At 48.1% G+C, this 13,324-nt stretch overlaps 3 protein-coding genes across 3 annotated transcripts; 2 read left to right on the top strand and 1 right to left on the bottom strand.

The window, feature by feature from the left end:
* Window positions 1-604: 604 nt before the first annotated feature.
* On the top strand, window positions 605-1,181 carry Triagg1_4292 (uncharacterized protein; the record flags this gene model as incomplete). The annotated part of the gene is made up of 2 exons (XM_062898679.1): window positions 605-642; window positions 929-1,181. 2 exons carry the CDS (start codon window positions 605-607, stop codon window positions 1,179-1,181), a joined length of 291 nt encoding a protein of 96 aa, XP_062756799.1.
* Window positions 1,182-1,705: 524 nt separating this feature from the next.
* Window positions 1,706-3,727, bottom strand: Triagg1_4291 (uncharacterized protein; the record flags this gene model as incomplete). The annotated part of the gene is made up of 1 exon (XM_062898678.1): window positions 1,706-3,727. One exon carries the CDS (start codon window positions 3,725-3,727, stop codon window positions 1,706-1,708), a length of 2,022 nt encoding a protein of 673 aa, XP_062756798.1.
* Window positions 3,728-10,521: 6,794 nt separating this feature from the next.
* Triagg1_4290 (CAZyme family GH71) lies at window positions 10,522-12,487 on the top strand (the record flags this gene model as incomplete). Its single annotated transcript, XM_062898677.1, has 5 exons — window positions 10,522-11,057; window positions 11,184-11,727; window positions 11,827-11,873; window positions 11,976-12,112; window positions 12,150-12,487. 5 exons carry the CDS (start codon window positions 10,522-10,524, stop codon window positions 12,485-12,487), a joined length of 1,602 nt encoding a protein of 533 aa, XP_062756797.1.
* Window positions 12,488-13,324: the final 837 nt, after the last annotated feature.

The following is a 13,324-nucleotide window of genomic DNA, read 5'->3' as shown; positions in this document are numbered from 1 at the left end:
GCCGGGGGACTGTAGCTAGCGACTTCTGTAGATGAGCCGTATGCATCCAATGGTGAGTTTAGCGGTTTATTTGCATATACGCATTTGGAGCTTCTCTTGATACACCGAGAGCACTGGGGGATTCGGAGATCACAGCCGAGCTTCGCCTTTGCGCACGCGTTGCAGGACCTCCGAAGGGTTGTGCGCATTTTCCAGTTGCGGATTTATCAAAACTGAACATTGAAGTGTTCTCGATTTGTGAGAAGAACAAGTTTGTATAGAAATGCAGCCTCTGAGTTGTGTTGGCATAAAGTGAATAAGTTGGTATGAATGAATGAATGTAAATTATTAATTAAGGCGCACGGCTCAAGCATTTGGCGTTGTAGAATGGATGACTAATGCGGGCCGGGTTTCGGCCGGGCTTTGAGAACAACTGATGACATATTCAAATCGAACAGCATAAAGCACATACCAAGTATTTAATGTTATAGACATAAATCGCCCACAAAGTAACGTCACATTCTCGTTCCTTTGCGTCGTATTTCTACAAGCATAATGAGTGATTTTGAGAATTTTTTCCTCTTGTTCAATGCTACTATTGCGTCTATTTTGAAACGTTAAAAGCATGGATATACGCGTGACCAGCTGGCGGGTAATCAAGCGGTTAATCGGAGTTGACAATTGGAACACTACTCAGTGTGGATATAAGTCATTAGAAATAAATTGGCTCTTGATATAGGGACTCATGGTTTTAATTCTGTTTACAGAGACCGTGCTTACACTGAATATGCCATGATGCAATCGCGAGGAGATATTGGCCTTGTAGCCCCTGCTACTCATCCGAGTTCAAAACTTAATGAGCAATGCTATTTTCACCATAGTAGTCCGTGGTAGTACTAAATCTCATATACACATACCACTAATCCTATCAATTAACATCTAATTACAGTGCGGCGCCGTGGCGCGCCATGTACTTTGCGGCATCACACAAGACCTTCAACATCACGAAGTTCGATATCGCGATGGATCACTCCCCGGCGGCGATGCCTTCCATCCGCCGCTATCGTCAGATATACCCTACAGCGCTGGCCGCGATTGCTGCCTCTGCCTTCGAGACCGAATCTAAGGCCGAGGAAGTCATTAAAGTCACCCCAGCCACCCAGATCGGAGAAGATAAGCTGGATAAACTAGCCGGCCCATGAGGAGTATTCAATTAAACTGGAAAGGCTTGAAATGCGATTGTTGAAGCAATTTGCATAGATTGATAGTCTATATAGTGTTGTAATGTGAATTGATATGATCTTCCTTCCCAGTGTGCTGTACCGTATTCTAGTGTGTGGATGTGGTAATTGAGATTAAGAGCACAGGGTAGATCCAGCTCGTGATGTGGAGTACTACGGTGAAAAAAAAAAGCAGCATTTTATGGCAAAAACAGCATTGTTTAACTTATTTGTTATTCATTCTGAGAGAAAATCAGACCCAAAATTGATATACCTAAACCTGACCAGACAAAATGAGTGTACCTATAACCACCTTGTAAAACACCCCTAATAATGACCGTAGAGTCTGAGACTTCCGCTCAGTTCCAATAGCTCCGTTTCCCTTAATCTCCCACCAGTGCCTTTCCCAGATTAACGCCATGCTCGACGAGCTAGACGTCATGATATCATTTCAAAACAACCGCTGATTACAAAAGAAAAAAAAACTGATTATACGCCATATCAAATCAGTTGCTTCCTTTCATTTCAAAGATTGGTACCAAGACTTTTCCCTCAGTATCTCTCTTGTTAGCCAGAGGCGTGGCGTTGAAGGTCTTCTCTTCCGATTCCTCCTTTGCCTCAACTGACATTGGCCACTGGCCGCAAAAGACCCATTTCAAGTTTGGCAAGACCGTTGCGTACTGCTCTGCTTCCTTGAGCATACGGTAAAGATGAGCACGCTCCCAAACCAGATCGTTAGGCGCAAAGTTATTGACATCCGCATGGATGTCGATATCGTAGTCATCTACTTCGAAACCGTAGTTGTCGACATCAATGCCATCAGCCGAATCAGTCGTGCGAGCCTCATTTCGTTGTCTAAGACCCTGATCGACTGGACCAAACTGCGGGAGTGCTTCAGCGTCGTTGAACTCTGCCTGTGTCACCCACTGGTCGTCGTAGTAGCTTTCGATATCAAGGAAGGGCATCTTGTCCGGAATCATGTATGTATCTCTCGAAAAGGCAAGCTTCTGGAGATTATCCAAGCCTTGGAGTCGCATGCGGAAGTCGTCATGGTCGGGCAGCCAAAACTGACGCCAGCCATCAACCTCATCAATAGCCTCACCAGCGCTGATGCAAAGCTGCTCTAATGATTTGATGCTAGCGATGGCGGCCAGCGATTCCGCGGGGATGTATGTGTAAACTTGCTGGGGGGTGCCTGAGCAGCACGATTCGGTTTCAGGGTATCGCCATGATATTGAAAGGGAAGTGAGATTTGACCATTCTCCGCCAGCCAGGGCCGGAAGAATTTGCTGATCCAGGAAAAATGGTGCACTGTTTTGGACAGAGAGTTTGCTGACATGAGTGTGCTGCAAGACAAAGTCTGCAATCAGCTTTGCCAATTCCGTGTCCATGGAGAGAGACGGCACAACCAGCGTTTCAAGGTCGTCAAACGTTGGGCAGTCGGACATGTATTTTCCAGAGGTGTTTGGGCCGTTGAGAGGCAGTGACAGGTGTCTCAGCGGTGCAGCCAAGAACGACGACCAGGCTAACAGGTCAGGATAGCTGGTGCCAGAGGCAAGGTCGAGATAGCGAAGGCGGGGGAATGTCATTGTCTCGTGGCCCCGGAACTTTTCAACCTTTGAGCCGGAGGCTTTGATTGTGAGGCTCTCCAGTGACTCGCAGCTGTGCTGGAGGAAGCTTGATGTGGGTGAAGACGGTCTCTCGGATTTCTTTGCCTTGCCGCTGCTTGTCACCCCTCTAGCATGCATAGAGTCTTTGCAAGAGCTGATGCCCAGTGAAAGCGATTGCAGCTGCGTGGCGTTTGAGCCCAACGGAGACTCTAGAGATAATAGCCCTCCAGCGTAGGCGCCAGAAAACTCGAGATTTTGCAAGGGCAGGCTCGCCAATGTTTCAAAGGCCTCGATGTCGAGACACATCTCATCGTTCCACCAGAGGCTATCAAGATTGGGCATTGCTTGCTCCAAAACCTTGAGAATAGGTTGGCGATAGTTGACGAGGTACTCCTGTGCTGCGTTGGTGCGCAGCTCATCCATCTTTTGCTGTGAGAGAGTATGCCCTGGGCTGCCCCAGTTGGCCTCCCAGAGTTCTTTGTGCGCAGCAGCAACGTGCCGTGACGCAGGCTGGACTGTGACTTGACGAATGCAAGAGCCGATGAATAGAGAAGTTGTCGTGCCGCTGGCACCGTTCGCTCTGGCTTGTGCTTCGTCCACGAGCCGCTGTAATAGCCGTGTTGATCGCGGGCCATAGTCGAAGCAAACTTCGACAAATTGATAAGAGCGAGCCAGCTGTCTGCAATCGCTGTTTACCAGAGCGAGAGCAGATAGGGCAGCTTTGTCACTGGCGATCAAGGCCATGATCTCGGCGAGAATTTCTAGAGGCAGCGCCAGGAAATGGCTCTGCGATGTGATCGGGTGGCCTTCCATGGCCTGTGAGAGGAGGAGGGGTAACTTGGTAGATTCTTGTGCGTCATGTCCTCGGTTCCGGGTTGCCCATTGGCCGGTCATGAGATTTGAAATGTCGTGCTGCATGGTGAATATAGGTTCCAGAGACGACACTGATGTTGTTGTTTGGTTTCGATGTTTGGGTCCTGTTCTCTGGTGTTGTTGGGAACCTCTTTCTTTTAAAATTTTTTACTCATGAGCAGTGGGATCTCGCCACAGATATCGTCACATGAGGAGCATGCAGTGAAATGAGGAGTAAAAGGTTACATTGACTCGGAATACTCCTCACCTTATGTCCGGGGGGGCATGTCACGCACGGTAAGCCTGCTTGTACGAGCCGGGGGCCATTCACCGGATGAATAGCCGAACTGATTGACATTTATCTCGGCTGCAAATTGAGCGCACACTAATAGCTATGTAAGGGAGAATCATGCGTCCAGGCATCAATGTTTTGAATAATGGCCTCTGTCTCAGTGTCAAATGAAGGCCATTCAGTCGCTGGCACTCGCAGCTATTTGGGCACGATTGCGTTCTACAACCGCCTGCTTGACCGCCTGATTGAAGTTGTATCGATGCGGGGAGTCCAGAGCAGCGAGTAGCATATCTGCGGTTAAAGTTGTCTACTGTTAGCGCTGAGCAAGGATGCAGAGACTAACAAAAATCCGCGAATTGAAGATTGATACTACGTACGGAGTCCGTAAAAAGGTGTCTTCCTATTGTCACCGTCGAATATTCCCATTTTCACCGTAACGGCCCGTGCCCGGACTAAAGGTTATGCGCACACACCACCATTCCCCAGGCCAGGTTTGAGGCTGAGGAAGCTATTGAAGCATCCCGGCGTCCCAACCCGGCGTTAACGAGCTGAATGAGCTAGTCGGCTCGCTAGAAGTGTTAATATTAAATTGGAAGTGCTGGAAATGTCTTCTTTTTTTCTTTTTACTTGGAGGGCTTGGCGCCGATCGATAGTCTATCGCTTTGCCGTGTGAGACATCGTATACTAGCACATATCCCTTTTCCAGCCTGCCATGTTGTATTTTGCTCTCTGGGTGTGGCAATTGCGATTGAGGGGGTAAACGCAGCATGTGATACGGAGCATATCGGTGAAAATAGGAAGACTCTACGGTGAAAATAGGAACGTCAAGACTCTTGGTAGAATGATATCATGGTGTAGCATCGACCAAAGCACCTTACATCAGCAGATACCTTCATCAACTCGTACAACCACACTCTCAGTGTGCTTGATAAGCTGTCCCCATTACTAACACAGGAGACCTGGCTGGTTACATTAAGCCACACAGCCACTAGACCCCGGTTTAAGGGATGCCCGGTATTAGGGGTCCATGGATGCTTGATAAGACAACCCTTTTTTTAGTACGATCCCAATTACTGATCCATGTCGGCCCCCGCAAATGCCCAATCATTATGATTTGGTGTTACCGTTGACTCGGCGATAACCAGTTAAAATGAGAGCGGCCGTCTAACGCGGTCTGCCAGCTTAATGGAAGGACCCCCCGAGCTTTTTTCTCGAACAGAACGACTTATAGGACCAGAACTGGTGAATATCTGGTTCTTTTCAAAGAGCAAAGTCAGCCTAATGAAGAAATGTGTTCAATTGAATGGTCATGAGCAGTAAACCAGATTACCGCAACCACGTGTAATAGCTACAAATTTCCGATAGGTAAATAAATATCTCTACAGGACAGATTACATTCAAAAATGGCAATACAGTGTTGAAAGTGTTGATACAAAAGTATATATGTTTTTAACCTGCATGATGTCTACAGCTAGATGTCATCAATTCTTTTTATTTAAGCAAGATTTGGTCTCTTTGCCTGTGAAACTCCGCCCCAATGTATAGCACAATCGCGGCCAGCAGCGCCATCTATACTAAAGAAACCACAACATTACTCTTTCCGTAGCGTGCAGGTTAGGAAATAGTATTATGTAGTATATTTTTTAATAGGTCAGATCCAAATCCCTACTCCTACGGCTTGCGCGGAACGGTACGGAGAATAATAACCTCAGGGAGCTCAACCAACAGCATATGTAGCTCATAGATCCACATTCCCCCCATGTTGATGCATTAGTGCTATCTGTTTGCCGGTACTTGTAGAGTCATCAGTTTTCATGAAGGCTGGGTAGGCCATTCGCCGGCTATATTGGCTACTGCTTGTTAGCTGCGCCAATATACAACAGAAAGGGAGATGTTATCAAACCTATGGTGGGAACCAGTTACAAAGACCTAGACATGCTGCTTGGCCACCTGGAGTTTCAATTAGTGGAATACAATTATAAAAAACAAGTGTGAACCATACTAGGGCGTTGCAGTGAAAACGGAAGTAGTTGCGCCGCAAAAGCTTCAGGTTGTCAACGCAGCAGGACCCGCCAGTGAGGCAGCCTTGCATGCAGCAAAGAAAAACCAACAACGCATGCGCGTCGGGGAAAATCAATGTATACAGGGAGTAGCATAGCATTGAAGGCTGCATCCTGGTAGCTGAACCGCAGGGATGATGTTTTGATGGGAGAATAGTGGTACAATAGTTTGTCTCCATTGAGTTATCGAACTAGGAAGTTTTCTGAGTCAAGTCAGGGGTCAGTTCAGGCAAAATAGTGATACCTTTCACTAGATGCTAGCTGTTTCGTTGTTGTTTTACATCATAGGAACTCAAACGTGAGGCTACTAAACTGAAGATTGAGCTGTGAAGCGTGTTGTGGTAACTGCTTGACTATCAAATGTACCAAGACGAGGCTTGTCAACTACAATAGAGGCAAGATGGAAGATAGATAAATGATGTATTCCATAGTTGAAACCCAGAACGGCCAGTACGATTGGTAAAATTGCCTTTGAGGCCATAACCTGTGTATTCAGTGATACTCTTGTCAACCCCTGACGATAGATACTGAACGACCAGCATACATATGTACTCCACATAACCAACCTCCAGCGTGGGTACGCAACCCAACTCCCGGAACGCCCGATCACCCCACGCCTGGCATACCTAGCCTCTGACGCACCAGGGTCAATATGCAGAGTCTCGGCAGAACCAGCATAGATCGGGCTTAGATCAGGCTATTACCGTGATTCAAAGAGGTTTGCCAGGGCTGAAAACGAAATATTGAAGCAGCTTCTGAAATAGCTTGAGATATTAAGACAAGAATCAATTTGAAAATGGCAATAAAGGACTATGTTTTGTTCCCCTATTTTCAAGAGAAAGGGGGCTTAATACCGGGAATAAAGATGGAACATGAATAGAAAGAGAAATCGGTGAATAGTATCGCAATCGACTGATGCCGATGTTCCGAGGAACGCAAATAATAGAAAGAGGAATAGGCGAATAGTATCGCAATCAATATGCCGATGTTCCGAAGAACGCAAATTATGCTAACCACGCCCATTTATTACATCGTGGCCGTACGATTCTTTGCTCACCTCAACTATATTCCTGGCTGCTCAGTGAGCGCAGGGCTTACAGCTAATTCTGTCTAAACGTCGTGAGTTATTTTCACCTTTCTATTATAACAAGCATTTCTATTTACATCTATCTCATCGCCTTTGTAACAAAATAGCTACAATAATATGACGTATATAAATATTTTCTCATGTAGTCCCGCATTTAGCTTCAGAAGTGCACGCCAGCTTGAGACTATCACTTATTGTACTCTTTTATGCAACCACTCTCAACACCAGGTCATCATCTACGTTATAGAAATAGAACATCATCTCCAGAAGGCTTATTGAAAACAGAAGGAGAATATTTCCAGTTAGATTCCATCAATTCCGGTCGTCTAACAAGGGTTCCGCCTCGCCACCAATGAAAATTCGCCCACGATGCAGCACGGCAACAGCCAACAGCGCTGCCTGCACCTAAGCAAACGCGAAATGATCCACGGCGACGAATTCAACAAGTTGATACCAAGTCATTCCAACATATGCACCTCCAGGGAACACAAGACGCCATGCCCATGCTAATGCCAGCACCGCAAACACGACCGCTTGCACGGCTAAACCGACGAGACTAAGTGATGAAGAGGCCGTGCCTGGTGGGTGCTGAAGGATCTCAGCGCGCTAGGAAAAGAAGGATGCCGAGGTCAAGATAGTGGCGAAAGGATTGAACAACATTGTGTGGATGTCGTGGAACAGCGCCAGCGCACACTCGGGATGAAGGATCCTGCGAGGGCCAGGCGGCGTCCACGACAACCGGCACTAGTGATATGATGAGAAATGCCAAGTATATGGACAGCACGGTGGGTGTGACAGAGTTGCGGACGCCGGGAGCCCTGTCACGGCTCTCTGATGGAAGCAGCAGCACGGCAGTGAATCTGAACCCCAAGAGAAGAAAGAAGTAACAAAGATTAGTGGACAAGCTGGTGGGATGGTATTTGGAGAGAGACACAGGGCTTACACGATGAGCCACAACACCCAAACCGAGGCCATCTGCACCAGGTTCAGATAGTCTCCCAGCTGTGGCGAATTGTGTGTAAAGAAGTCGGCGCCTGGAGGCGTTTGAATGCTGTTGACCACATAGTAAACCGCAATCGCGAATAGTTCCGTTGCACCAATGAGCTGGAAGAGCACATAGTAGGGCGAGGTGCCACATGTATTTCGCCGCAACCAGAACTCACGCAGCTGCGAGAGGAATGAGATCAGGCTGAGGACCAAGAGAAGACCAGATCATATGAGAGGTCAATGTCAGTTCCATCACTAAACAGCTCGGGGAAGCAGAAGAGGCTGTCGCGGACATTCTAATCCAGTTAGGCAACGAGGCTGCCATTGTTGCGATTGATCTACAGGGCGACCGAAGTTTGGTTCCAGAAGGCAACAGTCTCCCCTCTATATGAGTCTCGGGGTTAGAATTCGTTGCTACATGCAGCTATAGTATTTTTGCGCTAATTCCCATAGACTGACGTGAGTATCCGTAACCACCCTGTGAGCAGAGCAAGAGAGAGATGATATCAGCTGTTTACATGTATTGATGGAGGCGGTCGAAAGCAACCATTCCATAGAGTCGGAGCACTAGCCAGGATGATTGAGCCTTATTCGGGCAGAAGCCGAAAGTTCAAGCACACATGTAAGCTCGGCCAAGGTCGTACCAAGGTTTCATTCCGAGTCTCAACACTGATCACTCAATCCAACCGGTTTCTACAAACCGGGGACGGCAAAAAACAAAATTGAGGGTGCCGCGACTGTGAATAAGAACAACATCCTCCTTCGCCCGTTCTCATTTCAATTCCCGCGTGTGTGTCTGATTACAGCCTTATAATCTAAAAGTCCGGAATTTCTGCTCTCTCTCCTTTTTTCCCCATTGATAGCGCTTACTTCTCGGTCCTACTACATCTTCTTTCCCCGTCACTTTATTACGGACATCTCAATCTCTCAATTATTTTCAAAAACGGCCTTTACAATCGGCATTTTTATCACGGGCATAAGACACACATCGTAAACCCCATAGCCTATAATCCACGGCCCGCGTCGCTAAATTGTCTACCTGCCTGCAGCTGTAGATAGGCGTTTGAACAAAAGGCCGTCGAGTTGTACAGAGCGGGCGCAAAGTGAAATGGGTGTGGAGCGGGCGCGAGGTACAGGCATAAGCAGACTTCGGGATGTGGTGCCATGAGATAGATGTACGTGGAAATCCGGGATGTGGTGCTGAAGATATTACGTGGGGTGGGAGAGAACACGCGACTCACAAACCGTTATTTACTGTAAGGGACTTGAATATATATATTCTCAGGAACTGTATATGGAAATGTATACGGAAATGAAGACAATTGCTTACAGGAAATCATGAACCGTGTCCCTAGTATCTATTCCATACCATAATCTGCCTCTTAAAAAGCGATTTACTGGTATCTATTGCAGACAATATACCAAAGCAATGCCATTATAGAAGTGTATCTACCGTTTTCTTCTCTCCCACTCTACGACGATTTAGGAATTGATAGGCCATTAAATACTTGGCCACTATAGGAATACGAAATACCCTGTCAGCACATTTTCCCGCCAATTAAGGTCAGGTGTCAAGCTTGGCCGATACTACCTGTATTGCTGAACTAGCGCATCCTTCGTCTTATTACTATCTGATACCAACTTTCACATGGCTCGGGCCTCGGAGTAAGATAAGCGATGGTTACCAGGGTTTGTTCATTTAATTTGGTTCACTGTTATCTACATGTACTTGTAAAGTTGTATGTACGAGTAAATCTGTAGTTACTTCAGTGCTGTGACGTTGAGCTGACAAGTTAATGACCAGTTCAAACTCAGCGAATGATAAGACCAGAGTCTGTCTGTTGGCAAAATTACAAAAGGGTTGGTAAACTGGAGATGCTGCTTGTGTCCGTTTAAAGTCATGTGTACCTATATGGCGCATAGCGTTACTTGTAAGGTTATGGACAAGGTAAACACCTAATTCAACAGCACTAGGCTATTAGCCAGGGACCTCACAGGAACTTTGGAGCGTCCTTTATAGCTCAAATTAGACTGCGGTTAAAGATCTGATTTAAGCACTTTTCACTAGGCTAGCGTTGCCTCCTGTGATATTTTGTGTGTTGATTTGTCTAATAGTTCGAGACTGTGAGTATTTACAGCTTGGCCGTAAGGTCTGATATCTTGTATTATGCTAGTAATGGAATGATTTCATCAGCAGCATGCCTGATGTGTTCTCTCGTGAGACATTTCTTGGAGTCTCTCCTTCTTTTTCTGGGTCTGGTTCTGGTTGATGAAGGAGGGTCTTTGTATTGACAGACAAGATAGATGAACAAATGAGGCTTGCATATAAGAAGAGGCTGTCTTCAGCTCCAGCAACCTTTGAAATGCTCATAGCATGCAGATACTATAGCCTCTCGCTCATCTCGCACATCTCTTTGGACAGAGATGAAGCATCATGAAGTTATCCGACACACTAGGCATCTTGGCGGCGCTGCTGGTGCCCTACCGGGTACAAGCGGCCGCCGTCTTTGCGCATTTCATGGTGGGCAACGTACCAACATGGGGAGTCAACGACTGGGAGTCCAACATGAGGCTGGCACAGGCGTCACATATCGACGCTTTCGCGCTCAACGTGGCGTTTGGATGGCCTCAAAACGACGCATCAGTAGCCCAGGCATTCCAAGCCGCCGAGGCCGTGGGCTTCCGGCTCTTCTTCTCCTTCGACTACGCCGGCAACGGGTCCTGGCCCATGAATGTCGTGACGAGAATGCTCAACCAATACGGCGGCTCCAACGCACACTTCAAGTACCAGGGCAAGCCGTTCACCTCGACGTTTGAAGGGCCGGCCAACGCCGACGACTGGAACACCATCAAAGCCAACACGGGATGCTTCTTCGTGCCCAACTACTCGTCACTAGGGGTCGGCGGAGGCGTCGCCGACGGACTCTTCAGCTGGGCGGCGTGGCCGTATGGGCCGAACAACATGACGACGTACGTGGACGATTGTATGGAACGATAGAGTTACAAGCTAATGGCGTATATATAAATGACCCATACTATTAACGATAACCCGAGAACAAACACATGTACTGACATTCCATTCTCTTCCAATACTAGAAACACAATTGCAATCCCGCAGCTGGCTTTAGGGGTGCACGCCAGCCCGAGGCTATCACTGACCCTGCCATATGACCTCGAGTTCACTCTCCGCCGTATAGATGACAATACAAGCCGGCCCTGCATTGTCCGATGGAGCCCCGGCGTAGAAGCTTTCTCGGCCGCAGGTCTCGAGCTCTGGCGCCACACAAGCCGTGCGAATGACGGGTCAGATTCTCTCGTACGAGTCGAAGTCGACTACTCCGGTGGCGCGAAGCTGGCTGTAGCCTCCCCACGCCTCCTCGTTCAGGGCTGGGATCCCTTCCTTTGGGAGCTTTGGCCCGGAGGACACGTCCGCTTCACGGCCCCGTTGCATGAGCGCTATCACAAGGGACTTGTTGAAGGCGAGCGCTATGATCTAGTCTGGCCGGGCGGCGAGATTGCCATGTGGGATTGGGGCACGAAGCATGAACACGTTGGCCTAGAACTACGGGTCGACGCCAGCCAACCGCCGCTCCGTGTGCCGGCGAGGTGCCGCGTCTCTTTCACAGCGGCTGCCGAAGCCGTACCATAGCCTAGGAGAGCGGCGTGTGAGGCGAGAGACGGCTTTCTACTAGCCAACGTGGAAGAGCGGCAGTGGAGAGCCTAGAAGCTATGGCAGCAGGAGAACGGAGCAAAGCGTCTAGAGGCAATCGCCGAACAGGAACGAGCGTAAGTTTTCTATCTATTTGAACAGCCTCCCCATTCTTCTCTCCTCTCCCCTTTCAAAGTTTTGATCTTGACCAAGGCTACGTGAAATTGACCTTCTGCCAGTCCGTCGACGCCTCTCCTCAGTGCAACGCTCGAGTGCCCATCGACAATACCCTATGGACACCCCTTTGGCGTCACTCTAAAAGTTACACACGGGGGACTAGTTTCCGATACGCATGAGCTGGAACTCACAGGGCGCTGTATCACTTTTCATACATATGATTTCCAATTCCCCAGCGGTCTCCGCGAAGGCTTCCGTCTGTGGCGTCAACGACGGCGAGAGGCATCGAATGACTCGCATGATGACGACAAATGGGATGAATGCGACATTCCGGACGACGATGCTTTTCCTGATTGCCGACGACCCGCCCGTCGTCGTTCGGATAAGGAACGATGTTGACAACTTTGTCACTCTCCGCGTGGGTGAGACGTGGAACTTGGCGAAGGTCTTTGACTGGAGCTCGCTCCCTGATGACACCATGCCCGGCGATGTCTTTTCCTTCGTGTTCCAGGGCACTTCCGTGGATTGGTGGGATTGGGGGAGCCAAGAACAGAGCATCGAGACACAGTCGTGAAGTTGCCGTGCTGGATCGTTGGACCTGTTATCGACCCGACGGATCGGCCGCGACTGGTGAGTCCGGGATCGGCGAGAAGAGTCGAGTTTGTAATAGCCGTATCAGAGTGGATGGCCTAGAAGATTATAAATTACTCGACAGGGCCTTGCTTTGAATGTTAACTTTTAGAGACTCACAGATGTACAGAATGAACCTAGGTAGACAACAAAAAGGTTACATATAATTATGTATACTTTCATTAAGGCATAATTCTAAGCCTGTAGCCTTGCCTTCCATGCATGATTCATGTAAGACGCGAGTGTGTGATATAGCCATCGTTGTTCCAGCTCAATTTCGTCCGTACTTGCTCATACCAAAAAGCAAGGGGCTCGGGATAGTAACATGTCGTATACAAGTCAGTTGCCTGACGTAAGGCACTTGCTTCTTCTGTTCATTGACCAATCAAATTGATTTGCCCAACTCAAGTCTTAAGTTGGATGTCTATCGTGGTGATAAAAAGTAGCTAAATGACATCCCAATAGCAGAGCTGTGACTTCATAACAGGATAAGACACGGGAAAGTTTACCATTAGTGCTACCCTCCTGGCTCTTGCCAACATCGTCTCGGCCTAATGGGTCTGCGTTGCTGGCTTCAAATGTGGTTCAACCATTATCCATCGTGGTAAGTGAGCCGTTCTCTACATAGCTTCATCGCTGGTGCTAAATCCTGTCTCCATATAGATGACAGTCCTTTTTGGGTCCAGAATCTCAAGACTGCCGCCGGGAGAGGTGATCAAGATCCTCTGTGGGACCTCTTCCGTTGTAATTCCGATCGAACCGTTACTTTTGTAGAACATTG

Source organism: Trichoderma aggressivum, assembly GCF_033847375.1.
Source record: "Trichoderma aggressivum f. europaeum strain CBS 100526 chromosome Unknown scaffold_013, whole genome shotgun sequence".
Lineage (NCBI taxonomy): Eukaryota > Fungi > Ascomycota > Sordariomycetes > Hypocreales > Hypocreaceae > Trichoderma > Trichoderma aggressivum.
Note: the sequence above shows the minus strand (reverse complement) of the source record. Positions and strands in the feature narration are given on the sequence as shown.